The 21,122-nt window shown below is 36.3% G+C and overlaps 1 protein-coding gene across 3 annotated transcripts in view; it reads right to left on the bottom strand.

The window, feature by feature from the left end:
• The window catches only part of ATP10D (ATPase phospholipid transporting 10D (putative)), a 123,817-nt gene that overhangs the window by 65,514 nt on the left and 37,181 nt on the right, over positions 1 to 21,122 (bottom strand). For all 3 annotated transcript variants that reach the window (XM_063705257.1, XM_063705259.1, XM_063705258.1), the window contains 6 exons: positions 14,328 to 14,532; positions 11,898 to 11,983; positions 1,971 to 2,077; positions 1,553 to 1,684; positions 1,012 to 1,139; positions 637 to 889 (listed from right to left, as the gene is read on the bottom strand). In XM_063705257.1, the coding sequence (XP_063561327.1) occupies positions 637 to 889; positions 1,012 to 1,139; positions 1,553 to 1,684; positions 1,971 to 2,077; positions 11,898 to 11,983; positions 14,328 to 14,532 (911 nt within the window). The remainder of the gene's footprint in view (positions 1 to 636; positions 890 to 1,011; positions 1,140 to 1,552; positions 1,685 to 1,970; positions 2,078 to 11,897; positions 11,984 to 14,327; positions 14,533 to 21,122) is intronic.

Below are 21,122 nucleotides of genomic sequence, written 5' to 3'. Positions count from 1 at the left end.
AATAGCTGGTTACATATTCACCAAATTGTTAATGGTGGTTAACCTTGGGAGAGTAGGGCTTTTAATTTGTTTTGTTCACTTCAATGAATTATCTTCAAAGGAGCACATATTTCTTTTATAAACTGCAAAATTAATAAAGTTCAACTTTTTAAAGAATTTTGTAAACTTGGAATTTACAGATTTATTTCTTTAGAGTCAGAAGTTCAGCTCATTTTGCTTAAACTAGTTATTCTTAATCAAGCACCAATGGATACCTAGGGGTCAAACAATGAGGCTAGAAGGAGCCTGTAATGCCTTTGGAATTATTTCCAAAATATTTTTCAAAGAAATGGCCCATAGTTTCATTAGCTTTTCAAAAGTATTTATAGTACAGTATTGTCATCCCTCCAATTCCCACCATTTACTTCCACTAGTAATTTACTTCACTTTTAAAGAAACCATGGCAGTAGTCTCCTTGACTTTAACCTACTAGCTTTTGAAGGAACAACAATGAAGTTTAAAGGCCATCTGGAAGCATAAAGTACTCAATGATTAAATAAACCACTTCTATGTCAGAATTGTCAGACATGCAACACTTAAGTGGTTTCAAAAAAAGACCAATGCTAAGGTTGGTTTTCACAGAAATCCAGCACTCACCATTTTCTTCATGGCAGTAATCAAATCCTGCCACACTACATCTTCGAAAAACCATCTTATTCTCAGTGAGGGTTCCTGTCTTATCGGAAAAGAGGTACTGAATCTGTCCCAGATCCTCGGCGATGTTCAGGGCTCGGCACTGAACAATAGAATCCGTTTTCTCATTGTAGAAATCCACATCACTTTGAATGAAATATATTTGTCCAAGCTTCACAATTTCGATGGAAACATAGAGAGAAATAGGAATCAAGACCTAAGAAGATCCAAACAAGTTTTAAAATGTTAACGTAGGTTAAAAAAAGGATGTGAAACTGAACATAGCTGGATAAGCAGCAAAGATGTTAAAATTCTACCATAAGCTTAATAAAAAATTACCTGTAACAAAATGATCATGGTCCAAAACATATAAAATCCTGCCAACAGTGGTGATATGATATGTCCATCAGGCTCGGGAATATTGAAAAAATGCATCTTTTCATACCTGCTCAACCAGATTCCATGACCTTTCAAAAAATACACAGACATCAAAAGGATGCTAAATATATAGCATGCAAACAAAAAATTTTTTTCCTAAAGGAGAAGGAATGAGAGTATTCATTTTGGTTGGACATCAACTGTTTGTTTTTGGAAACAAAATTCAAATTCAAAAGGCTATACATTATCTCTCTCTCTCTCTCTCTCTCTCTCTTTCTTTAAGTCACTCTCCAGGTTTCTTCAGTACTATGGCAAAATGTAAATGGATAGAGTCAATATTAATATTTTTCAGGCTAAAGGATGAAAGAGACAAGGATATGAGGTAAAACATTACTGACAAAATCCACCTTACCAAAGTCAAATATTCACAGATATAATTTTGAAATAAAATACTTTAATATTTTGCTGAAAAGATGTCAGCAAATAATCAAATTTTACCTACCCACTGCGCCAGTTAAGCACATTATGACCAGAAGCATGACACACCAGAGGACATCTGTGTTTGCTCTTCTTTCTAATTTGCTGCGCTTATACCGCGGCCCACTGTTGTTCAGCATTGCTTTGGTTTCATGGCCTATGAAGGATGTGCAGTATGATAGAAAATGTACAAATTAAAGCCAAGAAGCGAATACCATATTTAAAAATCTCTCTCGCAGACAATTTAATAAAACACAGTTACATGATCTATTTTGTCAGTTTAATCTGCTTTTGTGATCCATTTAGAAAAACAGAGACCAATAATTAAGTTTATCAGGCAAAATTTCCTTTCTGCTTCAACAGATTGCATTTTTGAGTAAATGAAAAATGTTAACTTGTAGAAAAGCACAGAGTAGACAATGAAAATTAGACACATAACCGACCTGCATAAACCACAATGCCCACAACAGCCTCTGTGTTTCTAATGGTGCATCCTCTAAGCAACAAATTCTCTTTACTGAGACCCACGCGTTCTTTGTTGGAATGTTCTCTATAAGAAAGACAGCATATAAATTCACTTTTAAACAGCAAAAGTGGGGATATAAAAATAAATCTCATGGCCCTTGAATGTTTTTGACTTGGAGTAAAAAGGCATTTCACAAGAAAGTTTTCAAATCTCTGGCCCATTTACTTTGGTTATTGCAGTTACTTGCTTTGTTTTTTGTTTCTTTTTTTTTTTTTTTAGATTTTAGGTTCAGGGGGTACACGTGCAGGTTTACTATGTAGGTAAATTGTGTGTTGCAGGGCTTTGGTGTACAGATTTCTTTACCCAGGTGATAAGCATCATGCTTAAGAGGTGGTTTTTTGAACCTCATGCTCCTCTTACCATCCACCTTCAGTTAGGCCCTGGTGTCTATTATTCTTATCTTTGTGTCTATATGTACTAAATGTTTAGCTCCCACTTATAAGTGAGAACATGTCATATTTGGTTCTTTTCCAGCACGAGTTCATTTAGGATAATGGCCTTCAGCTCCATCCACATTGCTACAAAGGACACGATCTCATTCCTTTTTATGGCTGCATAGTATTCAATGGTGTGTATATAAGTCACATTTTCTTTATCCATTCTACCGCTCATGGGGATTTGGGTTGATTCTGTGTCTTTGCTATTGTGAATCAGTTACTACTTTGTCTAGGAAAAGATGCAACAAGTTTCCAACTATCATTATTTTCAATGGTAGTCATTGTTTGACAACTTCTATTACTATAAAAAAAATTCCAAGCAAGAATCCTGCTTTTCTAGTATAAACTGTATTTAGGATAACTTAGTAATTGATGAGGGAAAAAATCCTGATAGAATTTAAAAATTATCATTTTCGACTTGGATGAAATCAAGAATCATTCTAGGCAATGATAAGCGATGGCTGCTAAAATCAATGGTTAAAAAGGCTGATGGGAACTTTATAATAATAGGATAAGGCTTATAACACTAATCTTACAATGGGACAAGGAGACATCGTGGGCCTCATGATTCATGGGAAAGAAAGTCATGGCCCTACAGGCGCTTAATCAAACCTCTATTAGGCATTTCAGTCTGGGGTCTGTGGCTTCAGAGGATCTGTGAAGCCTTTGAAATTGTATGCAATATTTTGTGTGTGTATGTATGTATGTGTGTATACATGTTTGCTATTTTCCAGGGAGAGACTCTGTTTCTTTCATCAGATTCTTTAAATGTCCCTTGATGGTTTACAGAGAATAAGATGGCCAGAGAAACATGTTAAACATCATCACAAGAATGCAGTTGGCCAGTTCTAAAACGTGGTAAATTCTGCAGGCAAAATGACCTGGTTTATTCAGAAAATGAATGATGTAGGGGAACAGAAGGGGGAAGGAGGGGAAGCCCAACCCAAGGAGGGGGCAGTCACCTCAATCTAGAATGTGATCAATTCTGTAAGCTCAATGACTCAATTTATTGGGAGAGGAAATGTAGAGACATACCAACCAGATGCAAAGTGTAGACCTTGTTTTGATCCTGGTTAGAATAAGACAACTATTAGAAAACATTTTTCAGACAATTGTAGATATTTGAACAAAAGCTTGGTATTACATGATATTATGGAATGGTTAAGTTTTGTCAGGTGTGATAATGGTATTGTGGTTGTGACTCATTTAAGTCCTTATCTGCTGTAAGTATATAGTAAAGTATTTACAGTGAAATTACACAGTGGAGGGGTAGGAAAGGAAGTGGAAGTGGAAACAAAGATGGAAAAACTGAAATAGCTCAGGCTGAGTGACGCCACATGGGTGTTCGTTATACTTTTCTTTCTACTTTTTTGTGTGTGAAAATTTCTGTAATAAATAATTTAAAAACTATTCAAGTAATTACTTGACTAAATTGCTACAGTGGCAAAAATACAAAGCAACAGTAATGGTTTTCACATATTTTGAAACTGTCCTTTTAATTTCAGTATGAAAATTAGGTTGTTTTCTAGCAATAAACTTCAATTTACAAGTCACTGCTTGTTCCTTACATATAAAAAAGTTGTTAATATAATCTTGCTATATGAAATTACAATTAAAATAAAAAATTATTCAAATAAGGTTTCATACTACAAAGAAAGAGAAAGACAGATTTATCATTTCACTCCCATACATTGTAAAGCACTTTCTTCTAACAGGTATATGTTTATATTCCTGCACATGCACAGGCCTGTGTATGAAGAGATGGTAAAAGCCAGATGCATCCTTGAGTTTAAGCTAATTCAGCTTTTTCGTTTTACAGATGAGGAAATGAAGTCCCAACATTCACATTTGCATATTAGCATTCCCAAGTAAGCACCAGCCAGTCCTCAGCAATGTGGCATTTTTTTTTTCTTATCCCTAGAGTCCTTATAGGAAAGAATTTAACACATAAAATCATCAATTCCAAAGTTCCTCGGAAAGTATTACGATTTTTTTCCCCTGAAATCCTTATTTTTCACCATTAAATCACTTTGAGGTACCACCATTAGACAAAGTTCAGCTTCTATATTAATTGCACTTACTGCAAATTCCAAAAATGTCCTGTATTTTACATGTGTCTGATAATTGGCACTTACGGTATGGTACCTTCAGGGTTTTGTATGAGGCACTGGCTGTCACATACAACTTCCATGAAACATCTATCTACTATGTGCCCAGCACTCCAACCCAGATGCTAGAAATAGAAAAACAAACATGCAGTCTGGACTCCCGTGGTCTAAGAGGAGGTAATACAGGTAGAAACATGTAAGAGTAGTAAAAATATGATAGTATGATACGAATCTGATATTCAGCATACAGTGTAGTCACAAATAGGGAGGATGTCAGTTCTACCTTAGAGCATGAAGATCAAAGAAGGTGTCATATAGACAGGTAGCTTAAGCATCTCAATTTGTGCTTAATTTTTGAAAACAGGCCACAAAGCAGGAAAAGAATAACGAGCCAGTTTAGTGTATTAAAATAATTCCACAGAAAATCACTGTATCTACCTAGGCTGATTCTCTTATTAAATGCTTCCCTGCCAATGGCTGAGGCCAGCTCTCAGGATGGACATGAACAGAATAGACAAAAGCCCCTCCAATCACTAGTGAAGGCAGAATCTGAGGATTCCAGAAGGGAGACCACTTTGGCAGTCAGGTCATGATAATCAGAAAATAAAGCAGCAAATTTCAAAGCAAACGGATATCAGAGAAGCCATCACAAATGGGAATCAAAGGGCAGGGAAACATGTTGCCCAGAAACCTAGGGAAAAGTGACAATTTGGATAGGCAGAAAGCTAATAGGGCCTTGGAACTAGGTAAGTGCTCTGAACAAGACTCAGTGCCCAGCACAGCAAATGATGCTCGAATGTGTCTATTAAGAAGAACCATATCCAAAGGGTGAAAAGAGAGGCTGACAAAAGTAGGCCATGGCTCCACTCCCAGAAATTTTGAACTACTTGTCAAGATGATACAGGAGCAAACAGTTCTGAGGTAGCAAGAGCCGGAGTCTCAGACACTAGACAAACTATCAGAATTGGGACACAGGATCAGAATTTCTGTGGCAACAGTGTTCTCATACATTTTTTAAAAAATCTAACTACATGCACTGGGCCAGATTCTTTGCAGAGTGCTATATGCTCCAGACCACAGAGTGTAGACTAGAGTTCCTTCCTGTTCTCTCCACCGCATAAACCAAATACATCCTGCTAGGGGCAAGTCTGAGCTCGTCAGGGAGTCAGCGTGCCCAGCTGTGGGAAGAGGACAGCTGAATAGGCTGCACCCTAAGACAGATCTGACCTCAGGTGAAAAAATGGCAGCCCCTGATTCTGACATTTACAAGAGGAAACTTTATTCACAGTCAGCAGCTAGAGGAAATGATCCTTGAAAAGGACTCATCCTAAGAGATGGCTTATGAGAATATTTCTGATGAGAGAGGGGCAGCTGCCTAACTTCTTTTCATGAAGACCATCTAAAATTTCCATGGAAGGATTTTTCTAATACTAACCCCAATAACTTCAGGATAAATGTTTCTTTTTAACAAAATACACAAGGCCCTTCAGGCTCTGGCCTCTTCATGATCTGCCTTATTGCTCACCTACATTCCAGACATACTTAGCCACATAGAACAATACAAATACACTGTAGTCTTGGGCCTCTGTGCTCTTGCCTATGTTGCTCCCTCAGCCTGAAATGCCAGCCATTCTTTTCGCTTTATTGTTTGCCTGGCATCTTCTCATTCTTGAAGATTTAATTCCAGCATTATCTCCTGACTAAGACTAAGCCTTTCCCTCTTTCCACTGCATGGCTCCCTCCCTGTCCCTACCCTATCAGATGTCTGTATCCAGTGCTACTTACAGATGCTATGGAATCCTGAACAGACCAATAACAAGAAATGAAATTGAATCATTAATAAAAGACCTGCCAACAACAAAAAGCCCAGGGCCAGATGGATTTATAGTCAAATTTTCTCATCAGTGCAAAAAAAATAGCTGATACCCATCTTACGGAAACTATTCCAACAAGTCAGAGGAGTCAGATTAGGGGCTCCCTAACTCATTCCATGAAGCCAGCATCACCATGATACCCAAATCTGGCAAGGACACAACAACAAAAAAGAAAGCTTCAGGCTAATATCCCTGATGAACACAGATGCAAAAATCCTCAATAAAATATTAGCAAACCAAAGCCAATAGCACATCAAAAAGATAATCCATCATGATCACATGGTTTTATTCCAGAGATAGAAGGATAGTTTAACATATACAAATCAATAAATGTGATTCATCACATAGACAGAATGAAAAACTAAAACTAGGCTGGGTGCAGTGGCTCATGCCTGTAATACCAGCACTTTGGGAGGCCAAGGCAGGCAGATCACCTGAGGCCAGGAGTTAGAGACCAGACTGGTCAACATGGCATAACCTCATCTCTACTAAAAATACAAAAATTACCCAGGCATGGTGGCAGGTGTCTATAATCCCAGCTACTCAGGAGGCTGAGGCACAACAGTTGCTTGAACCAGGAGGTGGAGGTTGCAGTGAACTGAGATCGCACCACTGTGCTCTAGCCTGGGAAATAGAGTGAGACTGTCTCGAAAAACAAACAAACAAACAAACAAAAAGAACAACAGCAACAACAACAAAAACCCACATAATCATTTCAATAGATGTAGAAAAAACACTCGATAAAAACCAATATCCTTTCATGATAAAAATCCTCAACAAACTAGGTGTCAAAGGAACAAACCTCAAAATAACAAGAATCATGTATGACAAATTCACAGCCAATATCACAAAAAAAGGGGGAAAGTTGAAAGCATTCCCCCTAATAACCGGAACAAGACAAAGAGGCCTACTCTCACCACTTTTGTTCAACATAGTACTTGGAGTCCCAACCAGAGCAATCAGGCAAGAGGAAAAAAAATAAAAGGCATTCAAATTGGAAAATAGGAAGTCAAATTATCTTTGTTCACTGATGACATGTTCTTATACCTAGAAAACCCTAAAGAGTCCTCCAAAAGACTCCTATACTTGATAAGCAACTTTGGTAAAGTTTCAAAACACAAAATCAATGCACAAAATCAGTAGCATTTCTATATACCAATAACATTCTAACTGAGAACCAAATAAAGAACTCAATCTCATTTATAGTAGCCACACACACACAAAATAAAATACTTAGAAATACGTTTAACCAAGGAGGTGAAAGAGCTCTACAAGGAGAAGTACAAAACACTGATTAAAGAAGCTGTAGATGACACAAATAAATGAAAAAAGATCCCATGCTCATGGATTGGAAGAATCAATATTGTTAAAAATGTCCACACTGCCCAAAGAAATCTACAGATTCAATGTAATTCCTATAAAATATCAACGTCATTTTTCACAGAATTAGAAAAAAGAATTCTAAAATCATACGGAACCAAAAAAAAGTCAAAATAGCCAAAACAATCCAGAACAACAACAAAAAAAGCTGGAGGTACCACATGACCTGACTTCAAACTATACTACAAGGCTACAGTAACCAAAACAGCATGGTACTGCTACAAAAACATAGACACATAGATCAGTGGAAAAGAATAGAGCACCCAGAATTGAAGCCACATGTCTACAACCAACTGATCTTTGACAAAGTTGACAAAAATAAGCAATGGGGAAAGGACAACCTACTCAATAAATGGCGCTGGGAAAATTGGCTAGGCATATGTAGAAGAATAAACTAAATCCCTACCTCTCACCATCTACAAAAATTAACTCAAGATGGATTAAAGACTCAAATGTAAGACCTGAAACTATGAAAATCTTAGAAGAAAACCCAGAAAAAAACTCTTCTGGACATTGGCCTAACCAAAGAATTTATGATTAAGACTTTGAAAGCAAATGCAACAAAACAAAAATAGATAAATCATATTTAATTGAAATAAATGGCTTCTACATAGCAAAAGAAACAATCAAGAGAGTAAACAGACAACGTACAGAATGGGAGGAAATATTTGCAAACTATGCATCTAGCAAAGAACCAATATCCAGAATCTACAAGGAACTCAAACAAATCAACAACTACAAAACAGTAGACAAAAGACATCAACAGACATTTCTCAAAAGAACACATACAAGAGGCCAACAAGCATAAGAAAAAATGGTCAGCAGCACGAGTCATCAGAGAAATGCCAATTAAAACCACAATGAGATACCATCTCACACCAGTCAGAATGACTATTACTAAAAAGTCAAAAAATAACAGATGTTGGCAAGGATGCAGAGAAAAAGGAATGCTTATACACTGTTGGTGTGTATGTAAATTAGTATAACCCCTGTGGATAACAGTATGAAGACCTCTCAACGAACTAAAAATAGAACTACCATTTGTCCCAGCAATCCCACTACTGGGTATCTACCCAAAGGAAAAGAAAATGTTATATTAAGAACACACCCACACTTATGTGTTTCTTATCATGCTATTCACAACAGTGAAGTAATGAAATCAACCTAAGTGTCCATCAATGGATGATTAAGGACAATGTGGTATATATATATATATACACACACACACACACACCATGGACTACTATTCAGCTATAAAAAACGATGAAATCATGTCTTTTGCAGCAACATGGATGGAGCTTGAGACCATTGTCCTAAGTGAACTAACTCAAAACCAGAAAATCAATACTGCATGTTCTCACTCATAAGTGAGAGCTAAAGAATGGGTATACATAGACACATGGAGGGAAATAATAGACACTGGAGACTCCAAAAGAAAGGAGGGTGGGAGGGGCGTGAGGGTTGAAAAATTACCTATTAGAAACAACGTTCACCATTCGGGAGACGGGTACGCTAGGCGCCCAAACCTCACCATTGCACAACATATCCATGTAATAAATCTGCACAAAGACCATTGAACCTATAAAAATAAAATTAAAAGATGCTACTATTATATTCTACATTTCCTTCCACCGCACTGTTACTTTTCCTAGAATTTTAACAAACTTCATTGAGTTGTTTATCCATTTATCTGTTGATGAACATTTGGGTTTCTGCCAGTTTTTGGCTATTACAAATAAAGCTGCTATGAGCATTGTATACAGGTCATAGAATGGACAAATATTTTCATTTTTCTTGGGTAATTGTCTAGGAGTGGGATGGCCATATTATATAATGGGCATATGCTTAGCTTTTTCCAAAATTTCCAAATTGTTTTCCAAAGTGGTTGTACTATTTTACATTCCCACCAGTAGCATGTGAGTGTTCAAGTTCCTCTACATCCTTGCCAACACTTGGTACACTTGATCTTTTTAATTGTAGCAGGTAAAGCTCTGTGGTTTAACCTGTATCTTTTCACAAAATTATTTGCCATTCATATGTCAAATACATCAGTTCAAAGTCTTTTGACCATTTTTAAAGTTGTATTGTTTATTACTGGGTTTCGAGATTCCTTTATATATTATGAATATAAGTCCTATAGGAAATACATGGATTGCAAATATTTTCTTCCTGTCTGTGACTTGTCTTTTCATTGTAAAAACAGTATCATTGGAGGAGCAAAATTTTAAATTTTGATGAGTTCTTTTATTTGTCTTTAATGGATTGTGGTTTTGATGTTGTATCTAAGAAATCTTTGCATAATACAAAGTAAAAAGATTTCCACCACTTTTTTTCTGAAAGTTTTCATAACTGTAGATGTACATTTAAGTCTAGGATTCACTTTCAGTTAATTTTTGTAAATGGTGAGAGGTATGGATTGGAGTTCACGTTTGAAAATATAAATACCCCATTGTTGCAGTACTGTTTGTTGAAAAGATAACCTTTCTCCATCTATGTGTCTTTGCACCTTTGTTAAAAACCAGTTGTCCATAAATGCGTCAGTCTATTTCTAGACTCTATAATCTCTTCCATTGATCTCCTGGTCTATCTTTATGCCAAAATGACACTGGCCTGATTATTATACCTTTCTGATAAATCTTGCAATCATGTGGTTTTAGCCTTCTAGCTTTTTTCTTGTTTTTTCAAAATTGCTTTAGTTATTTCGCATCTCCACTTAAATTTTAAAATAAGATTGTCAATTTCTTAAAGACCTTGCTGAGATTTTGATTGGGATTTCACTGACTCTATAGATAAATCTGGGGGAAAACTGATTTCCAATTAAGTAGCTCTTCAATTTTGTTTCACTAGTGTTTAGTGGTCCAGTGTACAGGTAGTTCACATTTTTTGTCAGATTTATACTTAAGCATTCCATTTTTCTGATGCTATAATAAACTGTATTTTTAAAAATTTCAATATCTGCTAATTATTAGCATATTAAAATACCATCGATTTTTGTATCTGGATCTTGTTTTCTACAACATTGCTAAACTCATTATTTCTAGTAGTTTTTTGGAGATTTCATCAGATTTTCTACAAAGAACATTATACCATCTGTGAATAAAAGATAGTTTTACTTCTTTCTTGTTTGATATCTTTCATTTCCTTTTCTTGCCTGACTACACTAGCTAGACCTTCCGGTGTAAGCTTGTCTTGTTCCTGATCTCAGGGGAGAAGTATTTCATGACTAAATATGCTGCTGGCTCTAGGTTTTTCATGGGTGCCTTTTATCAGATTAAGTTCCCTTCTACTTCTAGTTTGCAGGAATGGAAGTTAGACTTTGTAAGATGCTTTTTCTACATCTATGAGATGACCACCTGGTTTTTCCCTTTTGATTTGTTTAATATGGTTTGTTAATACAGTACTAGAATGGTGAATTACATTGTATTATTTTCTAATGTTAAACCAAACCTGATTTTTGGGGAATAAGTCCCACTGGGTCATAATATATTATCATTTTCATACATAGTTGGATTTGATTTGTTATAATTTTGTGTGGAATTTTTGCATCTATGCTCATGTAGGATATTGGTCTTCTATTAAATGACTTTATATGCTTTTGGTATCAAGGTAATAGTATCAGGATAATTCTCATTTCAAAAAATGATTTGGGAACTTTGCTCTTCTCACACTGTGAAGTAGGTCTAATTGTCTTCTCTTAAAAATCAGGAAACTGAGGATCAAAGCGGGTAGATAACTTGGCTCAAGGCCATAGAGCATTCATGGGCTGATGCCTGAAATTAGGTAAGGACCCCAAATTCTAGCTGCCCTGGCAAAGGGGATATGGATGCCACAAGATACCTCCAGAATGAATATTATATGTGTATGTGTGTGTGTATAAATACTTATTAAATAATTAAAATAAGCCAAACTATTTTAGTAGGTGGCTGAAGTTACGACCTTTAGTGATTTAACAAGGGTATAAGCACAGAAACACTTTATCAAATTAAGTACGATTGCAACACAGAATTCCACTCACACCCACAAATGTTCGTCATGTATTACTCACAGGAAGCCTCGGAATCTGCTGAGGTCATTGTTTGGGCTTTCACATTCTATCCTACTGGAAAACTTCTCAGGATCAACTTCAGAGTCCTAAAAATATTTTTTGAATCACAAAATAAGAATTCAAGGTTAAACCCTTAATATTGAAGTGTTTTATCACTTTCACCAATTCTTAAAATAATGCTAAGCCTTTTTGCAATGAAGTTCATATCATGAATTTCCCAAAGGAAGGAAAGTAGAGGCATAATTATGTGATCCATATTTGGGATCGGAATGGTCCTAGGGCATTAATAAACATCTGCAGGTGATGGGAATGACTGAGTCATTTACCGAAATCCACACAGGACTCCCCAGAAGAGAGCTTATACTTATAAACACCTTTTTATCAATAAAGCACTGAAAAACTGAAAATACTCTTGTTGTTGGTCTTTAATCACATAAGTGGTTTTTGAGATTAAATGTATATGTGAACACTCTGAGAATATATGCATTTGATCTCAGCCAAATTTTATAAATAAAACATTTAAAAATAAACTAGACATCAATATCTATAATATTTTCTAATGGATCAGACAGATAATTTCAGAATTCTTTATGAAAACAATGAACAAATAAGCAAAGTGCCTTTGTAGGACACAGCTCCTTTAAGGTATGGATTCCCCTAAAACAAGCCACATCAACCTTATTTCATTACTTTTATTTTCATATCCATTTGACCAGTAAGATAAATGCTATTGATATTGATATATCATAATTAATAAGTATATAATAGGAAACATGAAAATGTGAATTATATGATATGATTTATTTTCTAATGAGTAATATCCATGGAGTTCTTTTGACGCACTAAAATCTGTTATGCACGTTAAATATATTAGCTAATTTCTTCTTCACAACTCCATGAGGTAGGTACTAAAACAATTGGGTCTAATTAACAGATGAGGAAAGAGACACAAAGAGGATCAGTAATTTGCCAAAGTTCTCAGAACAAGAAAGTGTTTAGAGCAGGATTACAATCGAGGTCACCAGATTCACCCTTAATGAACCCACAGCGTGCTGATTAGTATTAGACTGGTGCAAAAGTAATCATGCTTTTTGCCATTACTTTTAATGCAAATATTAACTGCTGATTAATACTCACAGTGGGTGTGTAGTGGTACAACAGAACGTTAAGTAGTGCAGGATTTTTACCAATGTCTTTGGTACCAGACTACTTACAGAAGTGACAATGACAGTAGTCTAAGAGGCATATCAATCACAGAGGATCTAAATGAAATCCATAGGTAGAGAGGTGGGCCTAATATGACAAGATGAAATTTACCAAAGATAAAGGTATTAGTAGGCTAAAACACTTTTTTTTTTGGTTTCTAAGTGTAAGACGGAGTAACCCTGACTTAACAGTAGTTTGGGTTAAAAAAAAAAATAGACCGAGCGCAGTGGCTCACTCCTGTAACCCCAGCACTTTGGGAGGCCGAGGCACGTGGATCACGAGGTGAGGAGATCAAGACCATCCTGGCTAACATGGTCAAACCGTGTCTCTACTAAAAATACAAAAAATTAGCCGGGCATGGTGGCACGTGCCTGCAGTCTCAGCTACTCAGGAGGCTGAGGCAGGAGAATCATTTGAACACAGGAGGCGGTGGTTGCAGTGAGCAGAGATTGCGCCACTGCACTCAAGCCTGGGCTATAGAGCGAGACTCTGTCTCAAAACAACAACAACAACAAAAATCATTAAATTGTAAAATACTTCATCTCAAATGCTTCCAGAGAAAGGGGAGGGAAACTATGTAGACACTATATATGATGTTTTCATACATAGTGAAATTCAAATAATACATATGAAAACATATGTATTATTTCATTTGAATCCTACAACAATGCTATAGAGTAGATACCATCATTTTCATTTTAAGATAAAAAAACTGAGGCATAAACTGAGGCATAAAATGACTTGTCCAAAGTCTCACAGTAAATTAATAGCAGAGTTGTGATTCATTTAAATCCATGTCAATATAACTTCAAGGTTTCTGTTTCCCTCTGCACAATACTGAGAAGCGTCTAAAAGCTATGTAGCATGAAAAGCTGCTAAAGTTTTAAGCTTTGGTATATAATTACAGATTTTACAAATAATGATAACTAAAAATAAGATACAAAGTCTAAGTTTAAGAAAAATAATTCTGTTAGGTTCCTTTAATTCCATTCTCAAAAATATGAGTGCTACACTAAAGTGTGTAAATTCTGAAGTCATTTTATCCTCTTATCTAGAAAAGAGTATACTTCCACTCATATCTGGAAGTGAATGAAACCTTCTGGGATTCTATTTCATCCTGGTAAAAATGAATTAAAAATCTCTTTATCTGTAATGTGAAAATGAGCTCAGTCATCTTCTGAAAAAAAATGTTAATAAGCCACTAACTGAGAACATATGACTTACCTGTTCTGCATATCCCCGAACCACCTGCCTCTGTTTTAAATTGCTCTCTCCATCAAGACCAGAAGTCTCAATGTGACAGATTCCATCTGGATCAGTGGAAAAGAGTAGTACCATGTCTGCAGGGATGACCTCGTTACAGGAGAGGCGAATAAAGTCCCCAACAGTAACGTCTTTCCAGCATCGGTCAGTGTATTTTTTCTCTTTCCTGTAATTAAAAAAAAGTTTTAAAAAAAGAATATCAAGTGAAAAATACATACAATTTTTTTTAAATTTTTTTTAGTGTATAATTTAAAGTATATATTAAGTATTGGGGTAAATTTTAATCTATTAAATGCTCAAAGGGGCCAGGCAAGTTGGCTCACACCTGTAATCCCAGAACTTTGGAAGGCCGAGATGGGTGGATTGCCTGAGGTCAGGAGTTCCAGACCAGCCTGGCCAACATGGTGAAACCCTGTCTCTACTAAAAATACAAAAATTAGCTGGGCGTGGTGGCACGCACTTGCAATCCCAGCTACTTGGGAGGCTGAGATGGGAGAATTGCTTGAACCCAGGAGGTGGAGGCTCCAGTGAGCCTAGATCACACCACTGCACTCCAGCTTGGGTGACAGAGCTGTCTCAAACAAACAAAAACAAACAAACAAAACGCTAAAAGGGAAGCCGCAGAATTGACAACCCCTAAATTCCAGAAATGCTTCACCTGAAAATTTAGTTACTGAGCCACTGAAACATATTTCTCAGCTCTTTCTTCCTGTGGGATTTTGAACCATTATGCTGTTTGAGTCTAACTCTGGAATAAAATTACAATCAACATTTGATGGGCTCATTCAGATACAAAGTAATTCCTTCATGCTGCTCTGTGGTCAGATACCAATGATCTGAAGGTGCATAAGACACATCATCTGCTCTCAGCACTTCCCATCAGGCAGATAGGATGGGTTACCATTATGCTCCACGATGCATTTTCGTTAGGGTAGAATGAGGACATTTGTGTAGCAGAATGTCATTTTCCCTAGGGTAAAATGAGGACATTTGTATAGTAGAATGTCATGTGTCATGTTAGCTAGTTAGGTGGCATTTCACATATGATGCCACCAACAAAAGTTAACAAGGTCTGTCTTATTCCTTCATTGTCTCCCAAATATCCATAAAAAAACTAATATTTGTGATAAATATAACAAAATACACTTATTTTATTTCATCAGATTAAATAGCAATCACACCTTACACAAATACTTTAACAAATTCTGCCATACAGAATTATATCAGCTCTTTCAAGAAATATTTAGCTTAAAAGGCTATCTAAGAAGTACATTTTCAGGACATACCAAATGCACAAGGTTGAAACCAACAAAGGAGATCTTTGATTATCTGAAGGGTTTATTGGTCCAGGGAGAAAGGCAAATCAACAGTTTATTTTGTCTTTACCAAACTTTTCCCTAGTGTCTGTGCGTATCAGTTCATTCTTCCATAGAGGCAGGTAACAGAGCAAAGATAAAAAAGGTAGGCAGGGGTATTATTTTGACAGTTCGGTCCTCCATGCCATATCTAGGAGTAGGAATTTCATTCCGTAGGAAATGGAGAGTAACTAAAGGTCCAGACAAAGAAGGATGTGACCATACTTCTGTTTGCCAACTCCTGAGACAGAATAATGAATGGATTTTTGGATGGCAGTTTATTTAGGAGTATGGCCAAAAGACCAACGGTAAGTTATTGAAATAATTCAGGGGAGGAATGAGGATGGTCAGAATTAAGGCAGTAGCAACACATACATAAAAGATGAAATCAAGAAATATTAGGTACCGGAAACAAGTTTTTGGACTTACTACAGGTAAAGGAATTAGCCAGGGTGACACTATGGTTCCTAACGTGTACGATGAGGTGATGGATGGTGCTGTCATAGGTCTCAGATATTAGAAGCAACTGGTTGTATTACAGGTGAGATAACTTCAGTTTGAAAAGTTTTTATTTGAGGTATCTGCCCAGCAGTTTGAGGGTCCTGATCTGGAGATCATGAGTAAAGATGTAGATCTGGAAGTCCTAGGAACATAGATGGCAGTTGATTCCAGGTAAAGATAAGGTTTCTCAGGGAGTCTTCAAAGTGATAGTAAGGTGAAAGAAGACCTGAGATAAGTGGTGTCTCAGAAATCAAGGAAGAAGGAAATTTATAAGAGGGAGTCACAATAGTTGAAAGCCACAGAGAAGTCCTGTATAATAAAGACCCGACTGCCTACAGTATTTGGCTGTTAGGTCTGGTGGCCTTGGAGAAAGTTGATAACGTGAAATTGTTGATTGGAAGAGTGAAGAAGAAAGTGTAATCTCTGTGAATCAGGGAGTAATTAGAAGTTACGGAGGCCGGGCACGGTGGCTCATGCCTGTAACCCCAGCACTTTGGGAGGCTGAGGCGGGCAGATCACAGGGTCAGGAGATTGAGACCATTCTGGCCAATATGGTGAAACCCTGTCTCTACTAAAATACAAAAAATTAGCCGGGTGTGGTGGTGCATGCCTGTAATACCAGCTACTCGGGAGGCTGAGGCAGGGGAATTGCTTGAACCCGGGAGGTGGAGGTTGCAGTGAGCCAAGGTTGCGCCACTGCACTCCAACCTGTTTTTGAGACAGAGCAAGACTCTGTCTCAAAAAACAAAACAAAACAAAAAAGAAGTTACCGAAGTAGAATATTTCCTGAAGGTTACCTATGAAAAGAATAAGGGGTGAAGGTAGCCACTGCCAGGGAAGGTAAGTCAAAGGACAGTAAAGACGAGTGAACTGGGCATGCACATTGGATGCAGGGGAGAAGCCAATGCAGAAGGCAAGGTGGAAGAAAAAGGAGGGAGAGGAGATGCTGGTTGAAGCTACAGAGAAGCAACAGGAATGAGATGAAAAATACAGATGGAAGGATTACTGTTACAAGAAAGGGAATTCCCTCTTCATCTAAGGTCAGAAGAAAGTAGGTAAAGACATAGATGGTATAATTTGAGATACATAATTCATGCTTACTGCTCTCTACTTTCTATCTGAAGAAAGCCAGGAGGAAATTTGCTGAGAACTTGTGAAGGCCCAAAGAGAAACAGACTTTGACATTTGGGTTAAGAATTTCATATTCTTTCAAATATAAGAAGTAACATTGCTCTAAGGAACAAGTTTCTTTCTCTATATTAGAAGAAAACTCAAATGAAGTCACTTTCACATTCGAATTCACTTCATTTTTCCCCATTTGTAGCATGTACCAAGATTTAAACAAAACAAAACACTAGCTAATTTTCCCAATCTCTGGCTAGCTCAGGTCTAGAAACATATACTGATATTAATATCCCAGTTACCATGTTAGGTGCATAGCACAAAATACACAAAAATGATTAACATAGGGTCCCCACTCTAGAGAGGTTATGGTCAAAATTTGAAACAGAGACACAAACAGCAATTTCCTAAAAGGGAGCTGTCTACAGGCTACTATGGGGGCAAACAGGAAGGGCACTGGGCCTTGGAGGAAGTGACACCCGAACTGAGTCTTAAAGGGCGTTCAAGAATGAATCAGGCAAAGAAAGGTGAGACAGCACATCAGTCCCAGTGGAGGAATAAAGGAGGCTTCAGAGAGCACGGTGGGAAAGCAACCACAGGTTAAACCACAATGCTCACAGCCACATTTAAATAGCCTGGAACATTTACAGTGTTGAGAGATGGAAACATAAGGCTAAATTTCCTTTCCTGATATATAATTAAAACTAGTAAGAGGACTTTCTTCTTTCCCCAGAGCCTAAATGCACAACTAGAACTTCTTGCATCTCCTTGGTGGTTTGTGCTTGTGTGTGACTCTCAATGACCAGGACACAGCATCCACAATCCCTCCTTTAGGAAAGCTTCTAGGCCCATTTTGTTTCTTATAAGTTCAGTAGCAAACAGCTCTGCTACACAAGCATTGGGAAAAGTTGGGACTAATACACACTGAACGATTAACAGTGATTCCACTAGGATGGGAGCTGGTAAGGGACAAAAGGGAGAAGTAAGAATGAAGGGTGGGGAATGTGGATGCCTACTTCACTTTATATTTAAAGAGAGAAAGGGTAGGACTACGAATTAATTATTCTTTTTGGTATTTTTAGTGTGTTTCCAATAAAACACTGAATTATTTATAATAAGCAAATAATGAATTATCATTGGGCACAAAATCAGCTAAGATTTATTAGATGCTTTACATATATCAACTTATTTTTGAATCAATGTTGTGGTTGGTATCATGAAAACAGGACAGCCCCACTTTTACAAATTAGAAAAAATTGGCCTTGACAAGTTAAGTAACTTGTTCAATGTTACGCGGCTCTTAAGTGGCCCTGTAAATTGAAACAAGGCAGGTATATCCAGAGTCTACCCTCTCAAATACTAGAGTTTACTACCAGCTACAGTCACTTCTGATAACCACCAAATAAAATGTGGTTTAATTGTGTATTTTCAAGAAAATTTGAAGAATCTAAAATTTTTGTTTCGTAAAATGTGTTACTAAGGTTAATTATCTTAGATGGCTACTGAAGTTCTCATTTTACAAATCATGAAATTCTATGGATTTATAAGATAATCCTAAAATGTTAACTAATATTTTGAAACTTCTAACATCAACAACATGGTGATTTTTAAAGGTCAGAAAATAATGTACATTCCTTGATGGCAGACATTGTATCTATTTTTAGTTTAAATCCTCTAAGTCTCTTAGTGCTTACCACATAGCAGGCACTCAAATTTGTTGAATGATTAATAGTCTTATTTTCAAGACAGTTTCATTATGTTAAAACAGATTTCAAAACCTTATAAGTGGCCCCTATTTCAAGGGCAATCTTAAGAAAGTCAGGTTTTCTATAATAGCTTATTCTAACATAATTGGGGGTATAATAGAGTTTAAATGATTAATTTCTAGACTCGTCTTTGTTATTCCAAATGATACTTTTCTATAGAAAATTAAGCGCCTTGTGAAACACCACCTATTACAAAAAAGAACCAAATTATCTGCTTAGAAATGTTAATATGCTTCTTCCAAAAACTTGCTAAATAGCCCCCATAATTTCACCCTAAATTTGTGGAGAAATAATTTGTTTGTAAGTTGATTTCTTTGTATTTCATATACATTTACATTAGCATATTTAAATCAACAAGGCATGGTTTTATATCCCATCTTTATTTCTTTATAACCTTATAATAATTGTTCCAGAAATGATCTGGGGGAAAAACATAAGCACTATTTCTTCTACAATACCAAACAAAAGCAAATTATATTATACACAGTTAAAAACACATAAAATTACCTGAGCCTATTAAGAAACACAAACATAAAGGAACATCTTAGAATGGATATTAAATAACTGACTATAATACTGCATTTCATCTTTAAGTTTATATGAAAATCAATCTGGACTATGTCTAAAAGGACACCTGAGAAAAAAGTTATACCAGGTCTTCCACTGGGTAATTTTAATATTTTAAAAATTGTGCAGTGTTTTCAGGAGTTCTCAAATGTTAATGAAATGACTCGATGTGACAAACATAAACTCTAGCAAATAGTCATTATTAACCTATAATAATAATCATAATGGCTTTTACCTAGCACTTGGAAAAGACTAGGTGCTATGAAGTAAGTTTTATTATTACATTCATAATACAGGAAACTGGGTGTTTAGCTGCTTTTTGTAAATTGCCCAAGGTTGCACAGCTAAGTGAGAGAATCAGATTAAATGTTGTAGAACAACCTAGAAAAGCAAATAAACACACACTATCAACTCCAAATTGCAATTAAGATCTGTAATTATTTCATTCATTTGAGACAGGGTCTCTCTCTTTTGCCGGGATTGGAGTGTAGTGGCCCAATGTTGGCTCACTGCAACCTCCACCTCCCGGGCTCAGGCGATCCTCCCACCTCAGCCTCCCAATATCTGGGACTACACGCACACCCCACCATGCCTGTCTAATTTTTTGTTGTTTTTTGGTAGAGACAGGATTTTGCCATGTTGCCCAGGCTGGTCTCAAACTCCTGAACTCATGCAATCCAACCACCTCAGCCTCCCAAAGTGCTGGGATTACACATGTGAACCACTGCACCTGGCCTGAAATTATTTATATATTTGCATTTGTATTCAAAAATATATATAATAAGCATTCTTTCCATTTGCTAAATTTGGCATTCACTGGGTAATCTTAAAACTGGCCAAATTCTGGACTTTGTTCATCATATAATCATTGTAAAGTATTGTTTCTTATAGCTATTTTTTGAGACTAGAGACTGTACCGATATTTTAGTTCTCTATCTCTGGTATATAATAAGCATTCAAATGTTACTAAATTATTAATAGAACTGTTTTAGTCAAATGCTCTATGCCTTTAAATGAAAACCAATGACTTATACCATTATTTCATTTTAAAATACAACACATGTGTTTTTCTGGTTTCGTTTAGACTGGACATGAGTGTAAGAGAAAAAACAGAAATAATTTCTCATTATCCAAGAAATCTCAAATCATCTTACAAAAGATAAATAAAGTTCTTTTCCTTGTTTTCTTGATAGATCATGAAAACAAACATTGTGAAAGTCACTGAAGAATTCTAATAATGAACAAAATACGAATTCTGCAGCTTTCAGATTAAATATCACTTCTTCAGAGAAGCCTTTCCTAACATTTTCCTCTTTGGATCACATAAGATTGAAGACAAGTTATATTTGTCTATACAGTTTACTAAGTATTAACTTACATCTAAGAATAAAAACCCAGGAGCTGCAAATAATATATACTACAGTTTAAGACTCACCTTCACTGAG

The sequence above is a fragment of the Gorilla gorilla genome, chromosome 3 (genome assembly GCF_029281585.2).
Source record: "Gorilla gorilla gorilla isolate KB3781 chromosome 3, NHGRI_mGorGor1-v2.1_pri, whole genome shotgun sequence".
NCBI classification, from domain to species: Eukaryota; Metazoa; Chordata; class Mammalia; order Primates; family Hominidae; genus Gorilla; species Gorilla gorilla.
Note: the sequence above shows the minus strand (reverse complement) of the source record. Positions and strands in the feature narration are given on the sequence as shown.